Here is a 14,090-nt window from a genome sequence, read left to right as displayed (position 1 = left end):
CTACAACTTTGGAATGTGGTTGCACTCATCTTATATTCTAAACCCCCTTCTTGGATAATGGCACAAAGGAGAAAAGTAATGAGGCACCAGGTGGGAAGCAGACAGAACTGCAGCAGAATGTCATGCATTTGCTAATAGGAGTAATCACTCCTGAGCAAAGTCTTCCAAACTCTGCCAACGAGGGGCTGGTTGTCTATAGTATGGTAACATAGCGCTCCCAGGCCGGTCTTAAGAACCTGAACTCTTACTCAGAGTCACAAAAGTGGAACCTCAAAGAGTGGCAGACACAAAAATGTCTTTAGTCATCAGGCCCTGGCTGCTATCTAGACAGAAGCCCTGGGAGAGAAGTGAAAGTCCTTGTTACATGTAATGGATCATAGGCACCCAAGGACAGGTCACTCCAGCCAGCCAGTTCCCTGGGGAAGCTCAGAAGGAGAAGACAGTGCCACTAACCTGTTAGTACCTACTTAATAAGGGAACTGGGGGCAGGACTCTAAGATCCAATGAAGCCCAATAATCCCAGCCAGCACCTGGCCTCCTTGGACCACTGAGGCTGAGAGAGCAACCCCTGAGGTAAGATCCTGAGGTCCACAAAGGTAGAAATCTTGTTTTCTACTGTCCCCAGCGCCTAGCACTACAACTGGCATGTAGCAGGTGCTCAATAAGTATTTGTCAAATAAAATGAACAAACACTACAAGCATGACTAAACGTATTGAAACAGGAAGAGCTCAGGGAAGTGTGCTCTTCCACAGGAGGTAGGGGGACCCATCCTTCAGAAGATTCTTTTATTAAAACTGGGTGACATTGATAGGGGACAGTACAAAAAAAATTTTGGCCCATGAAAAAAACATAATAATTCAGTTAATAAAAACAGTTATCTTCAACAGGGACACTGTAGGAGTGCTGAGCTTCCTTCTCATGGTTCCAGCCAGGAGCCGGGCCAGTGCTCAGCTGCCCCAGGTTGTCCAGTGTCACTGTGGGGAGAACCTCTCAAGGGAGGGATAATGGCAGGAAAGGGAGGATGGGGAGGTAATTCTGCTGTCCCCAGTGCAGAACAGGCAGGTTAGATAAGGGGCTGGGGGGATGTGCTCGCAGGAGCCTGAGGAGGGGGTGGGGAAGCAGGGGCTTTGTCAGTTCTGTGGGTCTAGACCCCATGCGGAACGGAATTCCCCCTCTGTGCCCAGCTGTCTCCCACCCTGCTGTGTAGAGTCTGCGAGCCTGGGATATGCTAACTCGGGGGTGATACGACCTGGAAGAAGAATCTGAGGCTCTCCTGGAAAGATGCAAAATCATCTCAGTTCCAAGGGGCCAAGATCACAAGGTCCTGCTGCTACCTGAGGGGTCTGAAGCTTTGAGGGCAGGGGCTGGGGAGTCACAATCCTGTGAGGCAGGGAGAGGGAAGAGTCACAAACCCAACTCAGCACTATTCTCCAGCCCTAGGTGCTTTCACTCCTCAGTGCCCTAGAAGTCACCAGTGGTGTCAACTGGGCAGGCAAGGGACAGGAAGACAGGGAGGGCCCAGGGCTTTTACCCGTTTGATTTTAGGCCTGTTTCTCCATTAAGGGATGGGGTAGGGGGGCAGGGTGGAGTGAATGAGTCACACCTCCAAGCAACAGCAGGAAGGAACAGCCTCTGCTGGCAATGACAGTACCCCAGATTAGCTCCCTGGGGCCCTGAAAGGGAAAGGCAACACTCCCCCACCCAAATGCCCTGGGTTAGGGTAGACATGAGGGAATCCTAAAAGGGCAGCTACAGGAGTATGCTTGGGGGGAGCAACAGTTAAAGAACAAACTCCAATACTGATGTGGACCCCTTACTAAGGAGATAGCAGGCCAATCCAGAGGGCTGGGGACTGACCTGGGGCTCAGTGGAGCCCAAAAGCCAGGGTTCCTTTAGTGCTAGAGGGCAACAAGTGAAGGGAGAGTTTGCTCCAAACCTGTGGAGGGAAGGAAGGAAATTGGATTCTGTTATCAGGAGAGCCAAGATCAACTAGCTTATAGAGTGCCCCCAGGCCTGAGTCTTGGAGAAGGGGCTAAAGCTCCCAACTCCTCGGTCTCTGAAGGGCAGGATCAGTGTAGCTGGTCCCCTTGAAGACCACCTGGCCTTAGGCTCAATTCATTCCGAGCACTGATTACCACTACAGGTTCTCTCTCTAACACTATCTAGAGGTCTAAGGGTAGAGGCACGTGGGAACTCTGTGGGGCAAAGGGAAGCTGGGGGTGGGAAGGGATGGGGTGAGAGAAGAGGGTAATAGCTGTCTTGTGAGACAGAAATGTGAGACCCTCTTCATTCTGGTTTTGTCCTTGAACCAACAGCATCCCCTGGAATGCCCCAAGCGAGACCAAGGCAGGTGCTATGAGGCAGGCAGCACAGGGCCCAAATAAAGAATCGGTGCAGCCAAATCAGGGCTGAGGGAGAGGCCCTATGTATTTCGGATTCCCAGGGCTTGCTCTAATTCTTGTCGTCTCTGCTGCACCTAGGGAAAAAATAGTGGAGGGAGTGCAAGATGAGACCAACCAGAAGTTGTTATCTAACGCCCTCCATCCCCGCCAAGGGCGCAGGCCCCTTGCCTTTTCCTGTGCGCCCCAGGTACCTACCTTGGAGTAGAAGTATCGGCACACGGCCTCCTGAGCCCAAGGCTGGAAGTAGAACTCAGCTCGGCGCTCTTCCTCCGGGTTACCCACCACGTCGGTCATTGTCTGAGGAAAATGTGGGTGGGGGGAGGAGGAGGAAAACGGAGAATAGACTTGTTTCCTTCCTTCACACCTGTTATTGGCTGAATTGTATCCTCCCCCAAAATGTGGAAATCCTAACCCCCCATGTGAATGTGATCTTACTTGGAAATAGGGTCTCTGCAGATGATCAAGTTGAGATTAGGGTAGGCCCTAATCCAATATGATTGATATGCTTATAAAAAGGGGAAATTTGGACAGACAGACACATATAGAAGGAAGACAATGTGAAGACAAACAGAGAATGCCACCTACAAGCCAAGGAACGCCTGAGGCTACCAGAAGCTAGGAGAGCCGCATGGAATAGATTCTCCCTCACAACTCTCAGAAGGAACCAACCTTGCTGACACCTTGATTCTGAAATTCCAGCCTCCACAACTGGGAGATAAACTTTTGTTTAAGCTACCCAGTTTGTGGTAGTTTGCGGCCCTAGCAAACTAATACAACACCCAGGGTCACCCTCTACTAACAAGTCATTGCCTCGTTCAGGGATCTCTCCTGGCACCCCTTTTCCCTTGCTCGTCTGCTCAGCCTCTGCAATTATAGTCACAGTCACCACAGGGTAGATGAGAACTGAGGGCACATTTCACACATTCTGTGCCCACTTCTATCTTCTTGCCTGAGCTTATGGTGCAACCCTTTCTGGGAAATATCTTCAAATCTCAAATTTTCCATGAAGCCTTTCCCAGCAATTCTAGCCTCATCCATTATCCCTTCTCCTTTGGATTATCTTACTGGTACTGGTCAGTACTGGTCATGTCTTATATGGTCTTCTACTTTTTATTGTATTAGCCTAGTTTCTCCAAAATAGAATGCATGCTGCTTTTGAAAGCAGAAATTAGGCCTTCTACTCTGTAACCCCGACAATATGGAACACAGTGATAGCACAGGAAAGTTAATCAACACTTGATAGTTCTGCCTCCATTTCCCTACCTAATTGTAAGATGGACCCTGAAACATGCTAAAGAAAAACCTGGTCCCTCGCTTCCCCGTCGGGCTCTTCCATTAGCTGCTACAGAAGTAAAGCAGAGGGTAACTCACTGACCTAAGTCACTTTGGACCTTTCCTAGGTTCTTTACCTTGAGGTCCCGGCACTGGGACTGAAGCCAGTCATTGATGAAACCCTGAGGGTCTCTGGCAAAGCTCAGCATAAATTCCCGCTGGGTCTTCAGCTGGTTGATAGTTTCTATTGTCTCATGGATCTGAAAAGAAGAAGGAAGCTCATACCATTTTCAAACTAGGGAAATGCAAAGTTAAATGGCAGACAAAGCCTGACATCTCCATGTGCCACTCCCAACCTAGGAAGAGTGCTGCCCACAGCTAGCACTACCATGCTCCGGCCCTCAGCATTCTTTCAACAGGTAATCTGCACTTGTTTCTGTCTCTCTGTATACTCCACGTGAGGAAAGTTTTCCTTTTGATCTACTCACTGCGCACTATGGGCAAAGCTACATTGTGAACACTTAATCCATAGCACAAACGGGTCCAAGAGCACTCTCAGGTAGAAAAGGAGCAGTATAGAGAGCTGTCTCATAACCTCCAATCTCTAGGTTTTGTTCTTAGCTTCCTTTTCATTCTACATATTCTTCCTGGCAATTTCGTCAACTTGTATGTCTTCTATTACCACTGACGGGCTGATGAATCCCCAGTCTATAGTCCAGAGTGTCCATTTTCTTTTTTCTTTTTTTTCCGACAGGGTCTCACTCTGTTGCCCAGGCTAGATTACAGTGGCCTCATCATAGCTCACTGCATACTCCAACTCCTGGGCTCAAGTTATCCTCTAGCCTCAGCGTCCTGAGTAGCTGGGACTACAGGCATTCACCACAACACCCGGCTAATCTATTTTTTGTAGGGATGGGGTCTCGCCCTTGCTCAGGCTGGTCTGGAACTCCTAGCCTCAAGCAATCCTCCTGCCTCGGGCCCCCAAAAGTGCTAGGATTATAGGCGTGAGCCACCACACCCAGCCCAGAGTTCATTTTTTAAACTCCAACTAATCCAACTGCTTTCTTGACATCTTAAGGCACTTTACACTCAGTATCTCCAAAACTAAATTCATTACCCTTTACCCAGTTCCTGTTCCCAATCTTAGTGAATACTACTATCCCCCCAAGCTAGAAACCTGGGAATCATCATAATGCCTCCTTCTCCCTCACCCCCATCCAAACAGTGGCCAAACTCCTTCAATTCCACTTTGATACCTTGCAAATCTGTCTACTTATTTCCATCCTCACTGTCAGTAACTTAAGTTCAGGGCCTTGATATTTCTCACATGGATTACTGCACCAGCCTCCTAACTGGACTTCAATCCTCCAGATCTGCCCCCATCCAGATCTGCCTCTCTTACAAATCAGTCTCCACCTTCCTGCCAGTGCCAGTAATCATTCTAAATAAAAACAGCATTAGTCCCTCCACCGGTGATGATGAGGCACCCACCTCCCTATCCAGCCTCCTTTCCCAAAACATCCCATCCCTGGCACCCTGTGCTGTATCTAGCACACTAGATGGCTTGTACTTCTTGAACATACCAGGCTCGCACTTTCCTCTTTGGACCTTTACACACCCTGTTCCCTCTTTCTGGAATGTTGTCTGCCTCCCATGCCCCCAGCACTGATTTCCTTTCTCCCCTTTTGTTAACTCCCGCTTTGTCCTTCAAGGTTTAGTTGAGGCATCAATTCTTCCAGGAAAGCCTTCTTTTCTCCTTTGTGTTCCCAGAATATTTTTGGCTTTATTTGCAGGGACCATGTCTAATAATAATGATGGCAATAACAGTAGCAGGAGTTATCATTTATTCTTTTGGTTTTTTTTCTAGACAGGGTCTGCGTGGGCTGGAGTTCAGTGGTGCAATCACAGCTCACTACGACCTCGAACTCCTGGGCTCAAGTGATCCTCCTGCCTCAGCCTCCTCAATAGCTGGGACTACAGGCGTGTGCCACCACGTCTGGCTAATTTTTTAATTTTTTCTAGAGACAGGGCTGCTATGTTGCTCAGGCTGGTCTTAAACTCCTGTCTTCAAGCAAACTTCCCGCCTCAGCCTCCCAAAGTGCTAGGATTACAGGTGTGAGCCATTGTACCCAGCCATCATTTGTTGTTTTTATGTGCCAGACACAGTCTCATGTCTTTGCGTACACTGTCTCATTTAATCCTCATAGTAACCTTAGTAAAACCAGTACTACTTCACAAATCAGAAACTAAAGCTCGGCCGGGCGCGGTGGCTCACGCCTGTAATCCTAGCACTCTGGGAGGCCGAGGTGGGCGGATTGTTTGAGCTCAGGAGTTCGAGACCAGCCTGAGCAAGAGCGAGACCCCGTCTCTACCAAAAATAGAAAGAAATTAATTGGACAGCTAAAAATATATACAGAAAAAATTAGCCGGGCATGGTGGCGCGTGCCTGTAGTCCCAGCTACTCGGGAGGCTGAGACAGTAGGATCGCTTGAGCCTAGGAGTTTGAGGTTGCTGTGAGCTAGGCTGAGGCCACGGCACTCGCCCCAGGCAAGAGAGTGAGACTCTGTCTCAAAAAAAAAAAAAAAAAAAAAAAAAAAAAAAAAAAAAAGAAACTAAAGCTCAACACTACTAAAAAGTATAGCCAGAAATCAGATCTTATGTGAGTCTGGCTCCACCAAGCATGTACTGGATGTCACTATATTTTGAATGAATACTGAGAATCAAAAGGAGGCCTAGAAGCTGTGATGGGGGCTAGTGGCACCCAAACTACCCAGGGCAGAGACTCCTACCTTGTTGTCCAGAGTAGCAATCTCCTGTTGGCTGGCAGTGGACAGCAGAAAAGAATTCATCTGGGTCTTCAAGGTATCGTCCACTTCCACATCAATGTCATAACAAGCTGTCTTTTTCTGATCATTTGGGTCAACACTGGGGAAGAAATCAAAGGGGCCTGGTAAAGAGCCTGTCTCCTTAGGCTAAATACAGGGTCAAAAGATGGGCCAGGGATGAAGAGAAAGGGGCTGACTGAAAAAGCACCCGAGAACTTTTGGGAGTGACAGAAATGTTCTGTACCTTTACTGCAGTACTAGCTACATGGTGTATACATCTGCCAAGAGTCTTCAAACTATACTTTTTCAGTGGGTACAACTTATTATATACAAATTATACCTCAATAAAGTTGATATCTTTAAAAAGTCAATGGTAAAAATTCAATTAGCGCCAAAGGCATCCCGTGAAAAGTCAGTCCCTTCCTCCCCAGAGGAAACCTCTGCTACAGTATCTTCTGTAACTTTTTCCCTTTTAAACTAAAATTGACCCACAAAGTCATGTCAGATAAAACACACACGCACAAAATAAAAAGTGGCCTAACTTTAAGCACAGGAGTACAGGTCAGACTGGCTTCTACTGAACCAAGTTATAGGTTGTAGGAGTTACCATTGGGTGAGTCACAATTCAGGGTATAAAGAAAGGAAAGTCTTTACTGGAATTAATATGGAGTAAAGGAAAGAAGGCAAAGAGACTACATCCAACTACAGAGACATGCTGCTTTGAGGAAGAAGTACTTTTCTTCATGCCCTATCTGCCTAGAGATGCCTTGCTTTCCATCTTCTGAACAAAAAAGTGAATAGAAGTAATGGATCTGGAGTCGCAGACCAGAATGCCCTACCATCACTGATGCAGTGATGACTCGGTAAATGTTTGACAACTGATCCTCCAAAGGAGCGGAGGTGTGGCGGATGGTTCTGATTTTTAGCATTTGCTGATCTTTGTGATCTAAATATTCCCAACACGGCTAATTTCAACCTACCAACATTACATCACTGTTCAGGGAGTTGGGAAAAGATGTGCAGTAACACATCATTATATGGTATTTCCAGCATACAAACACCACAGACATAAATAACTTCAAGGGCACAAATACTAGTAAAATAAAATAATTAGGAAATAAATTTTGGGTATATATTACCCTCATTTTTAATATATTTAAGTTGATATAGTTTAATTTTAAATGACGGCTGTGTTTAACAACCTGCTTGCAAAATTCTTGAAAATTTGACAAATAGCTCATGCAAGGTGGTACAAGTCAGCTCCAGCACACGGCACACATAGAATTACCTGATGACATGATTAATGATGATAGGTTCCGGTGGCATAAGCAAGGCATGGAGTCGTTGAGGGATCTCTGAAAACTTCATACGCTGAGACTCAAAGATCTATGGGAAGAAAAAAGAAAAAACTAGAAGTTGGCATTTTGAGTATAACAGTACTGCAGTGGTTCCAGCAAAAGAATGAGTCCTTTACTTACCTGCTGGAGGTATTTGTCACAGATGACAAACTCCCGCTCATGAGGGTCCTGGAGCTTATGTGTCTTAATATATTGCCACAATGCTTGGATGATCACGGGACGAGTCTGGGTGTGGATGCCCAGGAGCCGAGCCAGGCGAGGGTCTAATTTAAACTGGGGAGGCTGCAGAGAACCAAAGGGTATAGAGGATGAAGCCAATTAGCTGGGTCTATATGCAGCACTACATTCAAGCTATTCAACAAACATCAACATAGTGCTTTCTCTGGGGTAGGAAAATACTAGGAGGAACTAAGAGATGACCAAGACTCTATCTCTATAGTAAAGTGGCAAACTATTCACAGCTACACACAAACCCTTAAAAGGCAGACTGATGATGGGACGTGACTGCAAAAGCTGGACCCCTGCACACCACCACAGAATACCTGGTAATCCAGCATCAGTAGAACAGTACACCGTACATTCACGTCTCCTGGCCGCTTCACCTGGAAGCCATCAGTCTCCTGGGTAGTGGCGGTCCTGTGCCACTACAGAGAGGAAGATATCAGGGGGTGCTCTCCCAGAGGAAGAGCTGGGATGGGAGGGAAGAGCTTCTGTAATGACTGAATATTCAACTTTGATTACTGAGGCTATTGGAGAAGAGCAATAGCATGAGGCATTTTTAAAAACTGCATATGGCTTTGGGATTATTGTCTGTGTATAAACAGATTAACCTTTTGACTGTTTGGGATCACACTTAAATTAGCCCGAATTTTCAGTGATAATTTTATCCACAAAAGGGACGGTACACATGTGAACAGTAACATAATGTAGCTATCACTTACTGAGTACTATGCATGAGAATACTCTAAGACATTACCTGGATTATCTCATTTAATTCCCAGACATCCATACAAGATAGGCATGACTATACCTATTTTACAGATGAGAAAACTAATGCTTAGCAGAATAAAGTTAACTTGCCTAGGTCAAACAGCCAATAAGCAATGGAGCTGCGATTTGAGCTCTGGTGTGTCTGATTCTACAGTCCACATTCTTAGCGACTATACTGCTATAAAATTAAGTTAAATATATTTATAAATTTCTATTGATTCTATGACTTACTTCCCTTATTAGATGATAAAGACCTTCCCATGTCTCTTAGTGGTTGAGGTTAAGGGGCTGCAGCTACACTGGCAAAGAAAGGAGTAAGTTAAGTTCACTTGGAGCGCTGGACTGCCATTCTGGTTTTGACTGTATCCCAAAGAATACTATTGCTAAACATGGTATTCAAAACACTGCACATTCAGACTTAGCAATAAAGGATTTTGGCAATTTGGAATATGAATCTAAACGAAGCAAAGACCAAGAGGAAGTGCCAGATCTATAAAGGTAACCTTGGCAAGTACTAAGTGCTCTATCAGTCAATCCTTTAACTAAAGGAACTGCCACCAGGAAAAAGTATGAATGGCGTGTGGATAACTACATCTCACCATTATTAACAAGCAAGATGCAGAGATGGCCTGGCATGTACAAGAGGCCTCCATTAGAATTTCCCTTGAATGTGGGGATAGCAACCAGGATAGTAACATTAAAAAGGTGGGACAAGTTAGAGTGCAAGAGCTCTTGAGTCCAAACTAAACATAACTAGTGCCACCTGGAGTTTGACATGCAAACTGCAACGGTGGTACTGTACACCAGGAGTAACCTTTTTTTTTTTTTTGAGAGAGAGTCTCACTGTGTTGCCCAGGCTAGAGTGCCGTGGCGTCATCCTAGCTCACAGCAACCTCAAACTCCTGGGCTCAAGCGATCCTCCTGGCTCAGCCTCCCGAGTAGCTGGGACTACAGGCACACGCCACCATGCCCGGCTAATGTTTTCTATATATTTTTAGTTGTCCGATTAATTTCTTTCTATTTTTAGTAGAGACGGGGTCTTGCTCTTGCTCAGGCTGGTCTCGAACTCCTGAGCTCAAACAATCCGCCCACCTCGGCCTCCCAGAGAGCTAGGATTATAGGCGTGAGCCACCACGCCCGGCCCAGGGGTAACCGTTTACTTTATGCCTCCCCTCTCCCTAGACATTGAAGTTTGGCTCCCAAGTCCACCATCCGCCAATATAGAGTCAAAGCCTAGAAGGCAGAACTACTCACTTCTACCAGATGGTTGTCTGGCCCATATAGGTCTTTGTCCAGTTCAATCACCAAGGACTTAAAAAAGGAAGAGAACTTCCTCTTTTGTTTGGTGGCATCGTATTTGGACAAGGCTGACTAGAGGAGAGAGAGGAAAAATCATGTTAGAAAAAGCCAGAACAAATTTCCCAACACAAAGTCCTATAAAAAAAAGGAACCCTCAAGAGCAATGGAAAAAAACTAAAAAATATCTTCCGACTATCTCGCAGGAGATGGCATAGTAGGCATCTGTGGATATTAAACCAGTCATGGTAGCAACAGAACCCTGAGGAAGCAGCCTATAACACATACAGGGTCACTGACTTACACACCTCATTTGCCCAACGGAAATGAGGCAAGTTAAGCCAAATCATTGCACATGATAAAGCAAGTTTGAACAGAGAAAAGTCTGACTCTAGAGGGGAAATGAATCACAGGCAATAAGCAGCCAGAACAAAAACAGCTTTATTTGGACGGAATGACACCACCAGCAGATGGACTGGACCTATATAGAGAAGAAGGAGGCTTTGACACTGAGCTCTGGTTCTCCTGCAAAATTGCATTTAAATAAGCTTGCCTGTACACAGCTAAAAATGGAGAGCCAGAAAATGTAAGGGAACGAGAGGAAGGTGAGCTTCTCCAAGGAATTGCTGGGGTGGGAAGTTTGGGGGCTAACAACCATCAGCGGATGCTCCCCATAAAGCAACAAAGAGCCTGTCCGAGAAATCTATCCTACTTAAACTGCGGAGTGTCTCCAACGGAAGCTGGAAAGATGGAGATGCCACAGTGGGAATTAAGGACCTCAAAGACTCAGAGAGGAAACATGGCCTCAAATGCTAAGTACAAACTGACTTGATTTAATAAAAAAAAAAAAACTGAACTAAATAATTTGCAGATACTGCTAAATCCAGTAACCAGCAGCACTAGGAGGAAGGTAAACAACAAATCAGATCCCAGGACAATAAGGTTCTCGATATGACACCAGTGAGGGCCAAAGCTGTGGGACCCAAACACAAAGGACCATTGTCTTTCAGTGCAGTGAACAGAGTATCCCTCTCTCTGCTGCTCCCAACAGGAGCTGTGAGCACCAGTCAGGCTTTCTGCTGACCAGACAACACTGCTTATTCCCAAAAGCTCCCACCCTAGATGCCAACCATGCTGGACCTTGAACTCACATCCTCCAGGAGCCGTCCTTCTACCCGAAGCTCCCAGGAAGCCACCGTCCCTTCCCCATCCTCGGCATCTGACTTAGCCGGATTGAAAGTGTTAGAAATGAAAATTCGCAGCTTCCGTTTTTGCTGAGGAAGGCAGAAACAGGATTGATGGTGGGGCTTCAGTGGTTTGATGTTGAAGACAATGGTCTCCCTAAACCCCAAAATTACTCCTAACAGGCTGGCCTACTGTCTACCCAGTCCCTCAGGTGAGTGGATAAAGATTCCATTTAGAAGAGGAGTACAGGCCACTGGCCTGAGTACAAGTGTGTACACTGGGATGCCAGGTGGACAAAGTCATGCAAGGTGCCAGGTTCCCAAGGTAGCAGAGCAGTTACAGCAAAAACATGGACAGGGTATATTTCTGGTGCAAGAGATATCAAAAGCCTCTCCCCCTTTGGCGTTCTGTTATGCTTCTAACGTAATTCTCAGTTTGTAGGCGGAAGGGAGAGATGTAATTTAAATGCCAAACAGAGCTGTGCTGCGCCTTTGATTTCTCATCCTAAGCCTGCTGAAGGTTCCCAAGTCCTCTCCTTTGGCTCTCTGCCCAGTGCTTTTCTGTGTTACCTTGATGGGACGTTTCAAGGCCTCCTGGATATCTAGCCGTTTCCTCATGATAGTCTGGTCCAGTTTCCTTTCAAAAGCCAAGAGATCCATATATGCCTGGGATTCTGGTACCAGTTCACGAATCTTAGGAACAGAAAAATATAATCGGGATCTAGAGATGATCATCTCTATTCTCAAACTCACCACATCTTCAAGACCTATAGCCTGGACTCACCCTTTGAGGTAGAATTTTGTCAGCCATCTTCTTTTTCTTTGCACTGTTTGGAATAAATACTATTATCAGGTTGGGACAGAACTAACCAGAACATGAAAATAAGCTGTGAGCACCCCCATTTACAGTAAAGTGAAGGGACTGTAAAGCTTCCCTCAAATCAAAGAAACCTCCCCCGCCCCAACACCACCACAAGACACACTCGAAGATGAGTCCTGCAGCACCATCTGCTGACACAGCACCACCGCTTCTTGATTCAGGTACTCCCACCACCTGCTGCCTCCTCCCTCCCTCCTTCCCTCCCTCTGCCCCAAGGGGTCACCTTACTTGTGGTTTCGATTTTGGACCGCCTGCTGCTGGACCTGCTGGATCTGCTGAGGCGCAGGTCTCTTGCGGGACTGGTCCATCCCTGACTGGGCCAGGCCAGGTCGGACTGAAGGGTTCCCCCCATAGCCAGGGGGTCCCATGGAAGGTCCCTGAGGTGTCATTCGGCTGCCTGGCAGCATACCTGGTCTCTACAGAGAGGAGAGGACCCAGAGATGTCATAGTTTCCCCTGCTAACCCTACCAAGAAAGGGAAAGTGGGGGATGTCGGGAGTTTTGAATGAAATAAGGGGAGGGGGGTGGAGGACAATGAGAGGAGAGCCCGCTGCCTCTGAAATATAGGTAACTGGAGCCTTCTTCTGCTCCTGTAGTGATTCCATAGAAAAATAGGGCCTAAAAACTAAGAGATAGAGCATACTCAAATTCTCCCCACTCTATCTTCTATATGACCCATCAGACATTCCACATTTACTCTGCTAGCTACTATCTCCTTAGAAGCTGACCTCAATTTACCAGATACACCTTCTGTGTTCCTCTGAGCACTGGAGCTGCTCAAGCCCCTTTGCACTGCAGCCCTCATACGCCCATCCCTAGCCCCGCTTCACCCACCCACCCCGGTTCTCCACCGACTCCCCACGGAAACAATGCCCCTAAGAGCAGGTGGGAAGGCAGTTAGCATTCCTCCGCACTGCCTCCCCCGCCCCCACCCAGGGCACAAACCCCTCCCAGGGGAGTCCCTCCTACTTCTCCCCCCACCCCTGACACTCCCAGGCCCCCGCTCGGCCCCGCCCCCGGCCCGCGCGCCCCTCCTCCTGCCCCACTCACCGGATAGGCCGCTCCCGGCATCGGGGAGCGGTACAGCCCTTGACCCGGCGCCGGGCCCATTCGCACGGGAGGCCCCGGAGTTCCGCCCGGGCCCAGTGCAGCCGCCGCGCCCGCTCCACCAGAGGCTCCGGCGCCGCCGCTCGGAGCCACAGACTGGAAACCAGCCCGGGCCGCCATCTTCCCGGAGCCGCCGCTGCAGCTGCACAAAGAACCGGAACCGGAACTCCCCCCGCCCCCCAAGAGCCCCCCAAGCGCCCGCCTGTTCTCCGGGCCAGCCGGCCGGCGCGGGAGGCTCAGGGCATCGAGACTGTGGGCTAGAGGGGGGCGACTAGCGGAAAAGGCGTGCTGGCCACTCCCTCCCGCCTTCACGGTCCGGGAGGGGAAACCATAGAGTAGAGTTATGGGATAGAGAGGCCTCGTGAGCGGGCGCCCCCAGGCCGACGGGCGGAAGACAAGGACCTGGAAAGGGGGACTACAGTCCCAGCCCGGGTCCCATCCCTGACTCCAGCTCTCGGATGAAGAGGGCGTTGGAGTAAGGACTTCATCTTGGGCAGTACATTTAACTTTCCAAAGCGCTTTGATTGCTTTCCGTTTCGTTCTCTTACTGCTATAACCACGGGGGCTGAAGAGGGTAACGTACTGTTTATTCCATTTCACAAATGGGAAAGCTGAACTCAAGGAAATGACTTGCCAAAGGTCAACCAGCAAGTTAGCAGTAAAGTCAAAACCAAGAATCCAGATCTCCTGACTCATAGCCCGTGACTCATTCCACAGATAAAATATTTCAATAACTACCGCATGCAGGAACTTTGACCCAACTCTGTCTTTGACCT

The 14,090-nt window shown here is 47.8% G+C and overlaps 1 protein-coding gene across 4 annotated transcripts; it reads right to left on the bottom strand.

Moving 5' to 3' along the window:
* Positions 1–710: 710 nt before the first annotated feature.
* Positions 711–13,598, bottom strand: SMARCD1 (SWI/SNF related, matrix associated, actin dependent regulator of chromatin, subfamily d, member 1). Of its 4 annotated transcripts, XM_012653888.1 has the most exons (14): positions 13,258–13,544; positions 12,437–12,624; positions 12,113–12,155; positions 11,899–12,021; positions 11,296–11,418; positions 10,103–10,219; positions 8,401–8,502; positions 7,979–8,140; positions 7,789–7,886; positions 6,465–6,600; positions 3,813–3,935; positions 2,599–2,700; positions 1,859–1,937; positions 711–1,381 (listed from the first exon to the last, which is right to left on the bottom strand). In XM_012653888.1, exons 1-13 carry the CDS (start codon positions 13,432–13,434, stop codon positions 1,866–1,868), a joined length of 1,566 nt encoding a protein of 521 aa, XP_012509342.1. In that variant the 5' UTR covers positions 13,435–13,544; the 3' UTR covers positions 711–1,381; positions 1,859–1,865. The 4 variants fall into 4 exon arrangements, with proteins under 4 accessions (XP_012509342.1, XP_012509345.1, XP_012509336.1 ...); XM_012653891.1 differs by having other exon boundaries at positions 711–2,477; positions 13,258–13,598; XM_012653882.1 differs by having other exon boundaries at positions 711–1,937; positions 13,258–13,545.
* Positions 13,599–14,090: the final 492 nt, after the last annotated feature.

The sequence above is a fragment of the Propithecus coquereli genome, unplaced genomic scaffold, assembly GCF_000956105.1.
Source record: "Propithecus coquereli isolate 6110/MARCELLA unplaced genomic scaffold, Pcoq_1.0 Scaffold111, whole genome shotgun sequence".
In the NCBI taxonomy this organism is placed as follows: Eukaryota; Metazoa; Chordata; class Mammalia; order Primates; family Indriidae; genus Propithecus; species Propithecus coquereli.
This window is presented reverse-complemented; position numbering and strand designations above follow the sequence as displayed.